This window comes from Carcharodon carcharias, chromosome 13 (assembly GCF_017639515.1).
Source record: "Carcharodon carcharias isolate sCarCar2 chromosome 13, sCarCar2.pri, whole genome shotgun sequence".
NCBI lineage: Eukaryota > Metazoa > Chordata > Chondrichthyes > Lamniformes > Lamnidae > Carcharodon > Carcharodon carcharias.
Window position 1 is genome coordinate 24,526,786 of NC_054479.1, and position 15,979 is coordinate 24,542,764.

The window sequence follows — 15,979 nt, forward strand, 5'->3', positions numbered from 1 at the left end:
TTTCAGTGCTTCCTCCAAGTGGTGTTCAACATGAAGGAGCATTGATTCATTAGCTGAGGGGGTGGGGGGGGGGGGGCAGTATGTGGTAATCAGCACGGGGTTTCCTTGCCCATGTTTGACCTGATGCCATGAGACTTCATGCGGCCTGGAGTCAATGTTGAGGACTCCCAGGGCAACACCCTCCCATTTGTATTCTACTGCACCACTACCTCTGCTGGTCTGTCATGCTGGAGGGGCAGGACATACCCAGGATGGTGATGGTGGTGTCTGGGTCATTACCTGTAAGGTATGATTCCGTGAGTATGACTATGTCAGGCTGTTGCTTGACTAGTCTGTGAGACAGCTCCCCCAGTTTTGGCACTAGCTGCCAGATGTGAGTAAGGAGGACTTTGCAGGTCAACAGTTTGCCGTTTTCATTTCTGGTGCCTAGGTCGATGACAGGTGGTCCGTCCAGTTTCATTCCTTTTAGAATTTTTAGCAGTTTGATACAATTGAGTTGTTTGCTAGGCCATATCAGAGGGCATTTAAGAGTTCCCTAATTCTTCCCTAAAGGACATTAGTGAACCAGGTGGGTTTTTCCAGCAATCGACAATAGTTTTTATGTTCATCGTTAGACTTTTAATTCCAGGTGTTTTTTATTGAATTCAAATTCCACCATCTACCATTCGAACCTGAGCCCCCAGAGCATTACCCTGGGTCTCTGGATTACCAGTCCAGTGACAATACCACTAGGCCACCACATCCCCTTTTTATAAATTTAAATACTACAGGAAATTAGAAAATAGCAACTGAACTTAACCAAACCACACTACTTTTCCCAGCTAATGGCCAGTGTGGCCAGCTAGATGCGTGAGAATATGAGATTTTCAAATAACATTCTGACAGCTTTAAGAAAAGGCCTGTAATTATCTCAATGTTAATTATGCCGATTACTACACTTACCTTTCCAGCGGGAACTGATGCCCAAATATCCTCTGAAACTCATTTGACAATGGCGGAACATAAAAACCTGCATGAAGCCAGTCACAATACAGGGTCATCAATAGAGGTAGTAGTTTGAGTATAAAAATATGTACGCTGTCTTCTACCATGGCACCTCACTGAATGGATCCCAACTCTCGAACACCGCTGCTGGTGACTCAGGAGAAATGGTTCTTGTGTACACAGTTTGCTTTCAAATAGACTGTATTGTCTGAGCTCGGCTAGCTATTCCTGTTAGTTAGAATGCGCAGCCTTACTGCCAATTGTGAGGATGACAGCATGGAGGGAAAGAACAATTGATGACCAGACCATTTCCATCTCTTCTCAGCTACTTGCTTCGATGCTTCCACAATCTTCACTGACCCCCTGATGTGTGGATTCCTGATTTTGTCCTTTCTTGCTACTCCACATATCCATCTCAATGTTCATTTCTTATTAGCATCCAGTCATTCTTCCTCCCTTCTTGATGTTGCCCAAGTTTCTGCACAATCTAACAAGTCTGGTCTCACAACAGTCTTGTAGATTCTTCCTTTCAGTTTCAGCAATATTTTTCTATCACATAACACCCCACTGCACTTCTTCCAATTACTCCAACCAGAGCTAATCCGTTGCTTAATTTCCATTTCTATACTTCCATCTTTTGCTATCACTGACCCCAAACAATTGAAGCTGCTCACTTTCTCCAAGTCATCACCTGTAATCTTTACACCTTCACTCTGGTCCTCTTTCCTCCATTAAAACTGACAGTCCATAAACTGGCTCTTTGGTGTACTGATTCTTCTTATCCATCTTCCAGTGTTTTTCTCCAGTTCCCCAAATACTTGTTCATGTTCTCATCGTCCCCACCACATAGCTCAGTGTCATCCGCAAACATCATTGACCATGGCACCTCCCATCTCATTAGCTGAGTTAAAGCATCAATGGCAATTAGGACAAGGAAGAGGCTCAGTGCAATCCTTGATGCAATCTGACTTTGATTTCAAAATTTTCACTTTTCCCCACACTGCTTTTTACTCTAAAGTCTGGTGCTCCTTGTACACGTCCTGTAATAGTCGTACATACATTTCTAGACCTAGATCTGTCATAAATACTTATGTTTATGAAATTATATTTCACGAATGAGTTGGGCATTGTAAAAGGTGTGAAGAGAGATGCATGCTTGGATATTTTTGTGATTAGGTTTTCTATGTGGAATGCTGCGAATGTGTGTGTGTCTAGGTCAACTAAACAGGGGAAAGGTTACTAGAGACAGATTATCTGTGAGGTCGAAGAAATGAAAGGTTAAAGGTGTTAGGTTTGTGCATTTATGGTGAGTTTATGTTACGAGTAAATAGGTTGGATCTGAAATTTGCATTGTGAGATAAGTGGGGAAATTGGTTTTTCAGCTGTTGAATTTCAAAAGGGAGTTCAGAGATGGAAAGGGACATTTGCATCTTACAGGGATTCCATGAGTAAGCAGGGGAAGGTATGTTAAATTTTATTGACTGGAAAGTAGAGGCAAAATAGAAAACATGAAAGATTTTTATATTTGGAGAATTAGGGTTTCAAAGAGGTTTGAGGACAACGAAACCTGAGATGAAAGGGCAAAAAGATATTTAAGGAAAGGGATGTTTAACTGTTGGAAATAGCTGTGAGGGAAACCCCTTGAAGGCCAGATGCTATGTGTGTGAGCTGCTGAGAAGCTGTGAAAGTTTTGAATTGGAAGCAGCCACCAGCGTAAAGCCAGGAGAGTCTTTGTTTCAGGAAACAGTTTGTTTTTGAACCTCCTTTTAGAATTGCACATCAGAGTGGAAATGTCTGAGAAGTTATGAGCTGTACCTTTATTAAAGTGACAACAATTCCTTGATTTGGATAATATTTACTGGATTTTTTATGGTTAAAAATCTATTAGGCGTTGTTCTCAGAAAGGTAGTTTAATTTTGTACTTTTGACCAAGCATGTTTTGGGGAGGTTGTTCTGTCAGACTGTTTTAACTGTGTAACTTTTATCTTGTGTGCTTAAGTTTTTTTTTCCTCTTTTAATAAATCTTCTAATTTTTAAAATTCTTAAAGTGTCACTGGAGTTCTATGCTTTTGAGGTCAGTAGCTCTTCCTCTTTGTTTTCACAATGAGCAAAAGACTTAGCGAGACAGACTTTACTCTGGGATCTGGCTTGCTCAGCAATAACATCAGCTGTGGTTATAACAAAGGAGCTGCATTTCTTTTTTTTAAAATGTTGTTTTACAGATAAGTATAATAAGTGGAATGTGTGGTTATCCTTCTGGAAAATGTCTCTGTGTATACCTTTGGTCACTTTTTGTTAACTGCTGGTACAGTCCCATCACCCTGTTGAAATTGCAGCAACAAACCTGATTTGAAACATGTTCTGCCTGCTGATGCACCTTCACCCACCTGGGAAAGGAGGTCAGGCAGCAGGCAGAGGTGCTAAGAGCAGACCCAATTACGTACAAAAGCAATTTTCTTTTTTTCATTTTTAAAATTATTTTTCCCTTCTTGTGCAATCTCCTTAAGCACATATCTTCCACAGGCCATAAAGTTGCTCCCAAGCCTTGGCGAGTGTCACACTATAGTTTGTTGCTGGATACTTTGCATCATGACAGTTCTGTTATGATACCCTACCATCTTGTATAAGGGGTGTTTGATCTGCTACTGGCAGCACAGCAATGATTAGGAACTTCTGCAGAAAGATCACATTTGGTTATTTATAGCAAGATCATTAAACCATTCTTAAAAGAATGCATTCATAATTTCAATAGAAATAAAAGTAAGAGGAAATTTGCTTTCTGGATTTTGACTTACATCAGCCAAAGGGAAATCATCCCCCAGTGTGCCTGTTTGTCTGTGCAAAGCCGTGTTCTGTTCTTCTTTATTACAGGTTAGAACTCCAATGCCACCTCCACCCATTTATGTCTAGTTGGTAGGCAATGGGAGAGTTGTTTCCCATGTTTTAGATTTAAAAACCATCCCCTTAAGTTCTGTTTTGAAATTGTGCCATGCAATATTAGAGAATAAGCATTTGAGACAATTATACGAGTTTCCTCTATTGGTATTTTAATGTACTTTAATTGACCCATTTAATATAAAGTTATGTAAGCTCAGCAAATTTCAAGACCGTTATTTTTTAATATCACATAGGGTTGGGGTTTTTAGAAATAAGTAATATGGTTGGACTTGTTTGAGAAATGGAAAGTGAATTCTGGTTTTATTACTTCAGGTGGAGAAGTCACTCCAGCGAATACAAAATGGCCAACGGAATTCCATGTACACCTCCCAGCACAGTGTAGAGAACAAAGTGGGTGGTGTGCCAGGTTGGCAGTCGCTTCTTACCGCAGTAGGATTCAGGCTTGATCCTCCAGCCAGTGGACTTCCGGCAGCTGTCTTCTTTCCAGTGTCAGATCCTGGAGATCGGCTTCAGCAGTGCAGCACTACACTCCAGTCGCTCCTAGGTAAAGATGGCTCTCTGCATTGGGATTTCACCTGATGTATTAACCTGTCCTTTTTCTTTTAGCTGGCAGTGCCTGCTGTGCATTTCCAGAATTTTCTCTTTCCATTTCAGATTTCCAACATTTAAATTTGAAAGATGAAGATAATGTCACTGAACCAGTAATCCAGAGGCACAGGCCAATGCCCTGGGGACATGGGTTCAAATCCCACTGCGACAGCTAGTCTCAGTAATGGTGGCCATGAAACTATCATTGATTATTGTAAAACCCATCTAGTTCACTAATGTCCTTTGGGGAAGGAAACCTGCCATCCCTTTTGTGGCCTGGCCTACATGTGACTCCAGACCCACAGCAGTGTGGTTGACTCTTGACTGCCCTCTGAAATGGCCTAGCAAGGCACTCAGTACAAAGGCAATTAGGACAAATGCTGGCCTTGCCAGTGTTGCCCACATTCCATGAAAGAATAAAGAAATAAAAAGACTTGATGTACATGTCATAGTATATTTCCAAAACAGTCTAAATAGCTTAAATTGCAGAGCATTCATAACATTACACACTCTTATCCTTAAACACTCCGAAATTAGTTACAGGTTAGGTGCAGGGAAAAGTTTCCAGTACATTTCCCCATCAGGCACTGTCAGGTCATATGTAGCGTATAGCACAGATAAGATGCTGATGAAATCCCCTCTGCTGCAGCAATGTATTATGCTTAATGCCAGAAGAACAATTCCTCCAGTCGCCTTGCAATAATTTTATTTTCAGCACCAACTATCCTTGTGATACAGATTACTGCTAATCTTGGCAATCTGGGATAGATTTGTGTTGCTTATGTATCACAAATAACAACTGAGTTGGAAATGCCCCAAATTCATTTCATGTCAGAACTTGGAGATTTCCATCAGTCAGATTGGACTGAATTTGCGCCCCAATACAATGGATCAAAAGGCAGTAGGAATTACCTCACAGTGGGTGTGAAAGTTGCCAACTGTGTCATGGTGGCTGTCACATGAAAGGTGTGCAAAGTTGAAAAACTTCGTTACCTCCAACTTGCTCTTGGTAGCAGCAAATTTATTTCTCAGTTGCGGTCAGAAATGAGCGATGTGAGTAACTACATTGAAGCTGTTAGCAACCTCCCACCATGCAACTTTTATGCTGGTGCCATTAAAGGGGATTAATGTTCTGTGCCGGGGGAGACGTTGGAGTAATGGAAATGTCGCTGGACATTAGGGATGGAAATCTGCCAGCCTTACCTGGTCTGGCCTACTTACCCAAAGGGGCTAATTAATAACCTTGCTGTAAAGGCACCTTTAGGAAATGACCATAATATGGCAGAATGTTATAATAAGTTTGAAAGTGATATAGCTCATTTTGAAACTAGGATCTTAAATCTGAACCAAGGAAATTATGAAGGTATGAGGGGCAAGTTGGCTATGGTGGATTGGGAAAATACACATGTGATTCCAGACCCACAACAATGTGGTTGACTCTGAAATGACCTAGCAATGTCGATTCAAGGGCAATTAGGGATGGACAACAAATGCCAGTCTTGCCAGCGATGCCCACACCCCAAAAAGAATAAAGAAAAATTTTTCTAGCAGGTGTTTCTTGATAGATAACTGGAACAGGCTGATTTTTTTTTAACTTTTTGGGAGTGCAGCCACGCTCATGGCACAGTGAATAGCTCAGCTGCACAGGGAGGTAGGAAAAAGAGGGGAAGAGCAATAGTGGTAGGAGACTCAATAGTAAGGGGAACATACAGGTGTTTCTGTGGCCGTAGACATGACTCCAGGATGGTATGTTGCCTCCCTGGTGCCCAGGGTCAAGGATGTCACTGAACAGCTGCAGGGCATTCCAAAGGGGGAGGGCAAACAGACAGAGATTGTGGTACATATTGGTACCAATGACATAGCTAGAAAGAGGGATGAGGGAGCTAGGAAGTAGATTAAAAAACAGAACCTCAAAGGTAGTAATCTCTGGATTATTCCAGTGCCACGCACTAGTGAGTATAGAAATAAGAGGTTAGTCCAGATGTATGCATGGCTATAGAGATGGTACCGGAGGGGAGGGCCTTAGATTTCTGGGACATTGGGACCGTTTCTGGGGCCGGTGGGACCTGTACAAGGTAGACCGGTTGCCGGAATGGGACCAACATCCTTACAGGGAGGTTTGCTAGTGCTGTTGGGGAGGGTTTAAACTAACTTGGCAGGGGAGGGGAACCTGTGAGGAGGTTCAGCAGGGGGAGATGCATGGCCAAAATTAGAAGAGAGAGCAAGTAAGTCAGGAAGGCATAGAAATTATAGGCCAGTTAAGGCACAAGGGAGTTTGGCAAGGTTGGATGTTAATTATTTTAATGCAAGGAGTCTGATGAATAAGGTAGATGAGTTGAGGGCACAAATTAACACATGGAAGTATGATGTCATTGCTGTTACAGAGACATGGTTGAAAGAAGGGCAGGATTGGCAGCTCAATATTCCAGGATATTCAGGTGAGACAGGGAAGGAGGTAAAAGAGGAGGGGTTATTGCAATATTGATCAAGGAATCGATTACAGCAGTAAAGCGGGGTGACTTAAAAACAAAAAAGGAAAAATCACATTGCTGGGAGTATACTATAGGCCCTCAAACGGTCAGAGCAAAATAGAAGAGCAGATATGTAGGCAAATTTCAGAGAAGTGTAAAAATAATATGGTAGTAATAGTTCAGAAATTCAACTTACCCAACATTAACTGTGTTAGTCATAGTGTGATATGCTTAGAGGGAGGGGAATTCTTAAAATGCATTCAGGAGAGCTTTTTAAGCCAGTATGTAGAAGGTCCTACAACAGAGGGGGCAGTCAGATTCAAGATTGTAATGGAAAAGGACAAGGATGGGCCAGAAATCAGAGTTGTAAATTGGGGGAAGGCCGATTTTAATAAGATCAGATATGATTTGGCCAGAGTGGACAGGGAGTAGCAACTTTTAGGTAAATCTGTGTCAGAGAAGTGGGACTCATTCAAGAAGGAAATAGGGAGAGTACAGGGCCAAAATATTCCAGTAAAGTCAAAGGGTGGGACCAACAAATCCAGGGAACCCTGGATGTCGAGGGTTATACAGGATTGGATAAAGAGAAAAGGGGAGGATTATGGCAGGTACTGAGGGCTCAAAACAGTGGAAGCTGTAGAGGAGTATAGAATGTGTAGGGGGGAACTTAAAAAGGAAATTAGGAGAGCAAAAAGGGGGCAAGAGAAAACATTGGCAGGTAAAATAAAGGAAAATACAAAGTTATTTTACAAGTACATTAAGATTAAGAGGATAACTAGGGAAAGAGTAGGGCCCATTAAGGACCATAGTGGTAATTTGTGTGTGGAGCTGGAGAATGTAGATAGGGTTCTAAATGAAAACTTTGTGTCGGTGTTCACAAGTGAGAGGCTCGACGTGGGTATGGAAATCAGGCAGAAGGACTGTGATATAATTAAAGAAATAATCATAGAAAGGGGGGAGATTCTAAGTGGTCTGGCAAGCTTAAAAGTAGATAAATCTCCAGGCCTGGATGAAATGTATCCCAAGCTGTTGAGTGAGGCAAGGGAGGAGATAGCAGGGGCGTTGGCAATAATTTTCAATGCCTCTCTGGCCACAGGAGAGGTGCCAGAGGACTGGAGGACAGCCAATGTGGTACCGTGATTCTAGAAGAGAAGAAGGGATATACCAGGGAACTACAGGCCAGTCAGTCTAACCTCAGTGGTGGGGAAACTATTGGAAGCAATTCTGAGGGACAGAATTAATCGACACTTGGAGAGACAGACAGGGAGTAATCAAGGACAGTCAGCATGGTTTTGTTAAGGGGAAATCATGTCTGACCAATTTGATTGAATTTTTCGAAGAGGTGATCAGATGTGTAGATGAGGGCAATGCATTTGATGTAATCTACTTGGACTTCAGCAAGGCTTTTGATAAGGTTCCGCATGGGAGGCTGATAATGAAGGTAAGAGCCCATGGGATTCAAGGCAATTTGGTCAATTGGATCCAGAATTGGCTGAGTGGCAGGAAGCAGAGGGTGATGGTCGAGGGGTGTTTTTGTGACTGAATGCCTGTGTCCAGTGGGGTTCCACAGAGACTGGTGTTGGGTCCCTTGCTGTTTGTGGTATATATATATATATATATATATATATATATAAACGATTTAGACTTGAATGTAGGAGGGTTGATTAGTAAGTTCGCGGATGACAGGAAAATTGGTGAGGTGGTAAATAATTAGGAGGGTTGCCTCAGATTACAGGAGGATATAGACTGGCTGGTCAGATGGGCTGATCAGTGGCAAATGGAATTTAATCCGGATAATTGTGAGGTGATGCACTTGGGCAGGACAAACAAGGCACAGGAATAAATGATGAATGGTAGAACCTTGGGAAGTACCGAGGATCAGGGGGACCTTGGTGTGCATGTCCACCGGTCCCTTAAGGTGGTGGGACAGGTAAATAAGGTGGTTAAGAAGGCATATGGGATGCTTGCCTTTATTAGCCGTGGCATAGAATATAAGAGCAGGGAGGTTATGCTGGAACTGTATAAAACGCTGGTTAGGCCACAGCTAGAGTATTGTGCAGTTCTGGAATCCACATTATAAGAAGAATGTGATTGTACCAGAGAGAGTGCAGAGGAGATTTACCAGGATGTTGCCTGGACTGGAGAGTTTTAGTTATGAGGAAAGATTGGGTAGACTGGGGTTATTTTCCCTGGAGCAGAGGAGATTGAGGGGGGACATGATTGAGGTGTATAAAATTATGAGGGGCATAGATAGGGTAGACAGGAAGGAACTTTCCGCCTTGGTGGAGGGATCAATAACCAGGGGGTATAGAATTAAGGTAAGGGGCAGGAGGTTTAGAGGGGATGTGAGGAAGAACTTTTTCACCAGAGGGTGGTGGGAATCTGGAACTCTGCCTGAAAGGGTGGTGGAGGCAGACAACCTCATAAAATTTAAGAAGTATTTCGATGTGCACTTGCAATGCCTTGGCATACAAGGCTGTGGGCTGGAAAATGGGATTAGAATAGTTAGGTACTTTCTTGACCAGTGCAGACTCGAAGGGCCGAAGGGCCTTTTTCTGTGCTATAGACCTCTATGACTCTAACTTCATTTTTTGCTAGCCTGCTAGGATAAATTAGAACGCTCCACAAATCTAGTTGAAGTCAAGCTAACTTAGTAAGGACCAATGATCAAAAGCTGGGACCCTTCCAGTTTGTATACCTTAAATTCTGTATATAACTTGACAGATGTAGAAGTGGCATTGATGTTTCTACTACTGCATCTGAATCAAATCAAAAAGCCACATTGTTAAGCTCTGGGGGTCATGCAGGGAGAGGGCTGGATGGAGAAGAGTGGGGGTTTGCAGACGGGCCTTAATTGTGGAACAGCAGGCAATGTAAAGAGATCTGGAGTCTCACTGTGGAGAATGGCTTGCAGTTGTGGCTGATCTAGTATATTTCATTTCCCAAAGTGCTCTTTGATAGAATTACTTAATTTTAATTATAATATATTAAAACAAATCCCATCCTTTGTGATTGTTGGTGAGTCATTAAGCTCCCAGTGGTATTATACATTTATAAATGCATTGAGCTGTCTCATATGGTGATATTCCTGACAGTTCCTTCCCTTCATTACATTTGGTTTTAAAAGGTGCTTTAATTTAAAAAGAAAAAAATATATTTGAATTTGCATCAGTGGAGGATTCCTTAGAGGTCACAGTGCAAGTAATAATGAGGTGTATGTGGAGATTTCAGTCAATAATGCAGAACACAACATGTGTACCTTTGGAAAATGTTTTCAAAATTATATTGCTGTTAATATATTGTTTCATATATATATATATATATATACACACTCAAAACTTCTGATTGTAAGTGTGCCTCCCGCCTACTGTGTAGCAGGACTGACAGTTATTGAACAATCTAGAGATCAATCTATCACCCTTATAGCCGAATGGGACTGGAAGACTGAAATATCTTATCCACACTCCAAGGAAAAAAGAAAGAAAACTGGTGTAACAAAAAAGATAGATGAGAAAAGCAAGTGGGCTGTTCTTATACATGCTGCTTTGTTTAACATAGCAGCATTCTTAATGGCATTACCATATTTATATAAATTGCAGTGCTTTTATATCAGCTTGTCTTATGCATATTCATCACCATATTATCGATTATCATTGTTAGCCTGTGTAGCACTGTTTCTATATTGCCATGTTTTTAAAACCATATTTGTATATAATGTTGCATTTGTGTATGGTGCCACATTTGTATATGTTGCTGTAACTCTGCTGCTGTGTTTATATACATATTGATCTGTTTCTACTTTCACCTGCTTATCTGCCCCATGATTTATGTAAATATATATACACACACATACATTGATATACAATATTCACCAACGTAAAGAGCACAACCTTCCTTACTACCACACAGACTGACTTTCAGAATTTCTATGCGATGTTTCTTACAATTACTTCTTAACTTTAGCAAACAACCCTTCCATTTCAAACAACATTTGAAATATATCATCATAATACTCCACATCACAAAGCTCTGCATTGTTTATCAACCAACATATATCCCAAGTTCCTGTCAGAAATGCCATGAAAGATTGCAAACAACAGATCTGAATACGGAGAAGCTGAGAGTTCAGATGCTAAATAGTTTTCAAAAGCTGTTGGCTTTTCATTTGGAGTCTGAAACTAATGAACACACTTCAGTGTTCAATGTTCCCTGACCAAACAACAACTAAATGCTGAGTGTGCTGAGGCTCGGGTTAGTTCCCAAAATGGACTTTGTGGCCTTTAAAGGGTATAGCTGCACTTTAACAGAATAATACATTTGCAGTACATGTAATAACATTCCTGACTTTTTAAAACAGATATCATACTTTTAGCATATATTATCATATGCTTATCAAGATTTTATACATTTTTATATGGGTGGCCGTACTTCTGTTATGTGTCAACATGCTTATAAATAAATAATGCTATGTTAACATATAGGGCTGAATTTTCTGCTCCCACCAGGGGCAGGAACTGTGGCGGACAGGGACACAAAATTTGGCGTGATGGCAAAATTCTGCGGCCTGCCGGTGGGAAATTAGTTTGGAATTTTGTTCTCCCCTATTTTGACAGCAGGTTGAAGATGCTGTGAGTTTCCCACTGATCTATGGCAGGAACTACATTTGCATCTCATTAAAAGGCCAACTCGCCGGAATTATGCTCCCCCTCCAAATTAAGTTTCCAGCCAGTGGATTATTAGGATAGTCTGTTTCCCAAGTGCATATAAGTGGCATGCACTTGGTGAGCTTCATTTCATCTGGAGGTACATAGGCACTGCTTTCGCCTACCTTGAAGAGAGGTGCTGTGAAATTTCATGTGCTTGTATCACAAGTTGCACCAAGGCTGGACAGGGGAAGTGGTGGGGAGTGTGTCCGGGTAAGGTGGGGTCTCCAAGGCAGGTGGGAGTGCCTTAGAGAGCGGGTTTGGTGGAATCGACGGTTGGACCCTCAGGGTGGTCTCGATACTGGTGGTAGGGGGGGAATAGTCACAGTCAGAGGGAGAAGCAGGATGTGGTAGGGTGGCAGATCCAGGGTGAGAGTTTGGCAGGTGAATGCCTCATGAGGTGGGTCATGGAGGAGGACAAGACAGGTGCCTCAGATAACAGCACTTATGATATCCAGTTGCTTCATAATTATTAGGGTGCCCCGTTAGTTGGCCACTTTTGCTGATTTTGAACTGCACCCACCCAAAAGGACCCTCCTATTACTTTGAGGATTCACCCGTCCGGAGCAACTGAGTTGTCAAGGACAGCCTTGAGAAAATGGTTTGCGTAATTTTCAGACACGCTCCACCATCTACCTTCCCCGTCACACACCAACAAATGGAGGCAGGGTCAGAGTGGGCTAGGGGGTGCTAACGGATGTCAAATCTGAGGAGAGGCAAGGCATGTGGAGGTGGATTGTTATAGGGTCCAGAGTAATGGGGGGAAGTTCAAGGGTGACAGGAAGGAGAGGAATGGTTAAAAATCATGGTCTATGGAGATGGGTGGAAGTTGATGTGTCCCGGGATGTATCTGTCAGCTTCTCCAGTATGAGCTGCAGCCTCAAGGATTCTGGAGGAGTAGTGTGGGGCACCTGGACTGTAATGAGTGAATAAATTTCCTGGTGCCCTTTAAATATGGAGCCATGGGAGGAATTATTTTATGGCCCTGTTTCAGTGGGGGCAGGGCTATAAAATGCAGTGAGCCATTCAAAAGTCCATTGACTTTGGCAGGACCATAAAATCCTGTCCCACGAGGTGGCGGTGGGGTGGGCAACTTTCTGCCTGCCCCGCCACAAAATCTGCCGAGTTCCTTGTGGATGCATAATTAATGGAGCTGCAAAGCAGAAGATTGTGCATGTTCACCCGCCCTGCCGCCCAGGGGGAATCAAGTCAATGTTCCCACTCGCCACAGCGCTTAGTCACCGGAGTGGAAAATTCCACCCATAATGTCATGCATGACTCTATATTTTCATGACTTGTGCAAATGTATAAGTCACTATGCTTATAGATTATATTTATATATATCCGCATTCTATAAACACCATGATAGCTAGACATATATTAGCAAATCTCTTGTGGTAAGTTGGCTACAAAGGTGCTTTGAAAGACAGGAACGCTATACCATGTAAAACACAATGTTTTATTTTGCTGTTAAGTGTAGGCATATGCCCCTTTAAGACTATAATATCAAATGAATTTTAATTCAACACAGAAGAGTTAATTTGAAGGTTAATTGCTACTCAAGACTGAAGGAATCCTGGTTTTGTTTGAAGGAAAGTCAATTAAGAGTCTGAAGACCTGTGGCTCTGGTATTTTTGTTCCTGGAGAGCTTTTTTTTCTCTTTGCAAATGAATGCATTGATGTGACGTAACATGTTGTGGCATATGAAGTATGAGATACATGAAGTACTTGCACACACAAGGTTTAAATATTATATAAACATGTATGTGTAACTGTGTCTGGATATATTTTGGTGTTTATGTATGTCCTTGTGTTTTCATAAGCCATTGCCTTTTTGCAATGTATGTTGTTGTAACTATATAGAATATACATATATTTACATGTAACACTGTTTTTCTTGTGTTAAAGGGTTGCCCCATGCTGCATTGCAAGCTCTCTGTAAACTTATCACAGCTTCAGAGACGGGAGAACAGCTTATTAATCGGGTGAGGAAAAACTTTGACCTCTAGATTTTGCTCTTCAGCACAGAAATAGGTTATGATGCTGCGCCCCATGTCATGTTATTTCAGCTCTCCAGGACACATGAGATGTGCTTTGAATTTGGACTTGTGCTGTAGATTTTAATTATTTCCTCCTAATTAAATAGGTAACATAATTGATATGCTTTTTGGGAAGGAGCTGACATGACTGAGATTAAATGGCTATTAATTCAATTTATTTTCATTCTCAGAACAAACATATTTTGCTAGAGATTGACCATTGTTAAAATAAATTTGATATTTGTTGTAAACAAGTAAAAATTAGAATATAATGGACATGGTGAAAAGGCTCAAAAGCAGATGAATAGCCTGGTAGCTTTGATATTAGAATACTGAATGACTCTGGGAGATGTGAGTACCATTCTCAGTCTCAATAGCTGTTGACACTTGGGCTTCACCAAAAGAAAAGGTGGATCGGTATCACCAACCACAGCTTGATCTGTTACTGGCATTGTAGGGCAATGGGAATCGCTTAAAATAGTAATGGGACAACCAGAACAATATTGGGTAACCAGGAAACAACAACAGTTAAAAATCCATTGCACTCTCATGACTGAAGAGTATGTAATGTACTGGAGAAGGATAACACAGGGCCAACTAAGGAAAGATTATTTTTTTAAATGAAGTGATGGCAGAGTGGAGAGTTCATTTGGCATCCTGGCAAAGTGCCAGGAGCTCCTGACCTCTGAACAATGTGGTGTTCCAAGATGAGCAGATAGTCTGTTATAGAAAAATCACTAAGCCGGTAAACTTCTGAATCCATCATGTAATGAGTCGATCCTGTTTAATGATCTGCAGACACTCGGACTGAGTTGGTCCCAATCCTCTACCATGAGCCTACAGATCACGTGTTTAATTTACTTAAACCTTATGCTTGATTTCACAACCGACGCAAAATAGCAGCAACAGAAGAAAATTGACTTCAAATTTGCCAAAACTGACTATAAAAAGTTACTTTTCAATGTATTTAAATGAAAATACCCTTTTGTCTTTGTTTTTATTAATCCTGACCATTTCCTTTTATTTGCGGAGAAGCATGATTTAGATAAATTGTAACCAATTTAAAAGTCACAGGATCTGATGCCTCATTTTTCCTTCCCCTCCAAAGAGCTATTATTGTCTGTAAAAGTTAATTGCAAGACACTTTGTAAGGATGGAAGACAGTAGGAATGCAGTGCAGTGGTCAAAGTGATCTGTTTTAGTTAGCTTTTAGGATTGGGCTTTTCCTGACACTTTCAGGATGAGACCACTAGAACAATACACAAATGCAGCAACATGGAACTTTTAAAGAGTGAATTAGTGACTTCACCCCTCTAGAGAGCCAGATGGGTAAGACTGCTCCTTTAAAGCTCTGTGTGTAATGAAAGGATTGTAACAGTGAGAGGCATCCTTGAACGTGTTGCACTCTGAATTCATCAAGTTCACTAATCTTATTGAAGCAGAAAGCCTTTTAAATACCTTTGCTGCAGAATCCCAAGGTATGAGTAGTGACTTTGTTTGAGTTTTTATTTAAACTACTGTGAACAGCAAATATTTTTCGAATTCTGATTTAATCTCTTAAACACTTGCAGCAGTTAAGTCCAAATTCAATGATACGTTTAATGAAATTGAAGCTCAAGAGATCTAGTACCTATTTTCTGTGAGTTAAAATATTCCATTTTTGGATCTTAGGATTGGATTTTCATGGAGTCGAGAAGATTTTGCAGACCTTTAAAGTTAGCGAGCAGGATCCTAATGCATTTCCAACAGATTCCATTTTTACCAGCAGGAGGAGGAGACAGGACATGATTCACACAGGCGGGAAACTTGAACACAGCAGGGCCATTTGAATTTATGCTGGGTTCAAACAGACCCCATTTTGGCTAGTCCAAGGACCTTAACCCACACTGAGAGAGTCACAAATTTATGAAGTAGACGTAAACATGCTAGAAGTGCAGATAAGGCCTGTTTAAGTGTCATGATTTGAAGTTTTTTTAAATCCCTCTGCTCTTTAAACATGAAAAAAACAGGCTGAATCTGTCAATTAGAATTAAAAATACCATATGGACTGCTTTGATTTATAGGCCATCTGGTGTAGGTTAGAAAAAAATTACCATTTGTTCATGCAGTTTCAACAGAGGTCTATTATCATATTTCCCAAGGGCTGTCATTATGCCTTTATGAATGCTTGGCTGAGTTTCAAAGCTATAATTATCTCAACAGGGTATTCTGAGTTTACAGTATGATTGGCAGTTTAAGGAAACTGTTAAATGTTATCTGTCCTTGATGTGGGGTCTGAATAGAAATTTGTTTTTAT

The 15,979-nt window shown here is 41.1% G+C and overlaps 1 protein-coding gene across 2 annotated transcripts in view; it reads left to right on the forward strand.

Annotated features, from left to right (window-relative positions):
- The window catches only part of ttc28 (tetratricopeptide repeat domain 28), a 775,554-nt gene that overhangs the window by 722,088 nt on the left and 37,487 nt on the right, over positions 1 to 15,979 (forward strand). For both annotated transcript variants that reach the window (XM_041202994.1, XM_041202995.1), the window contains exons 18-19: positions 4,195 to 4,426; positions 13,553 to 13,629. In XM_041202994.1, coding sequence (XP_041058928.1) covers positions 4,195 to 4,426; positions 13,553 to 13,629 — 309 coding nt within the window. The remainder of the gene's footprint in view (positions 1 to 4,194; positions 4,427 to 13,552; positions 13,630 to 15,979) is intronic.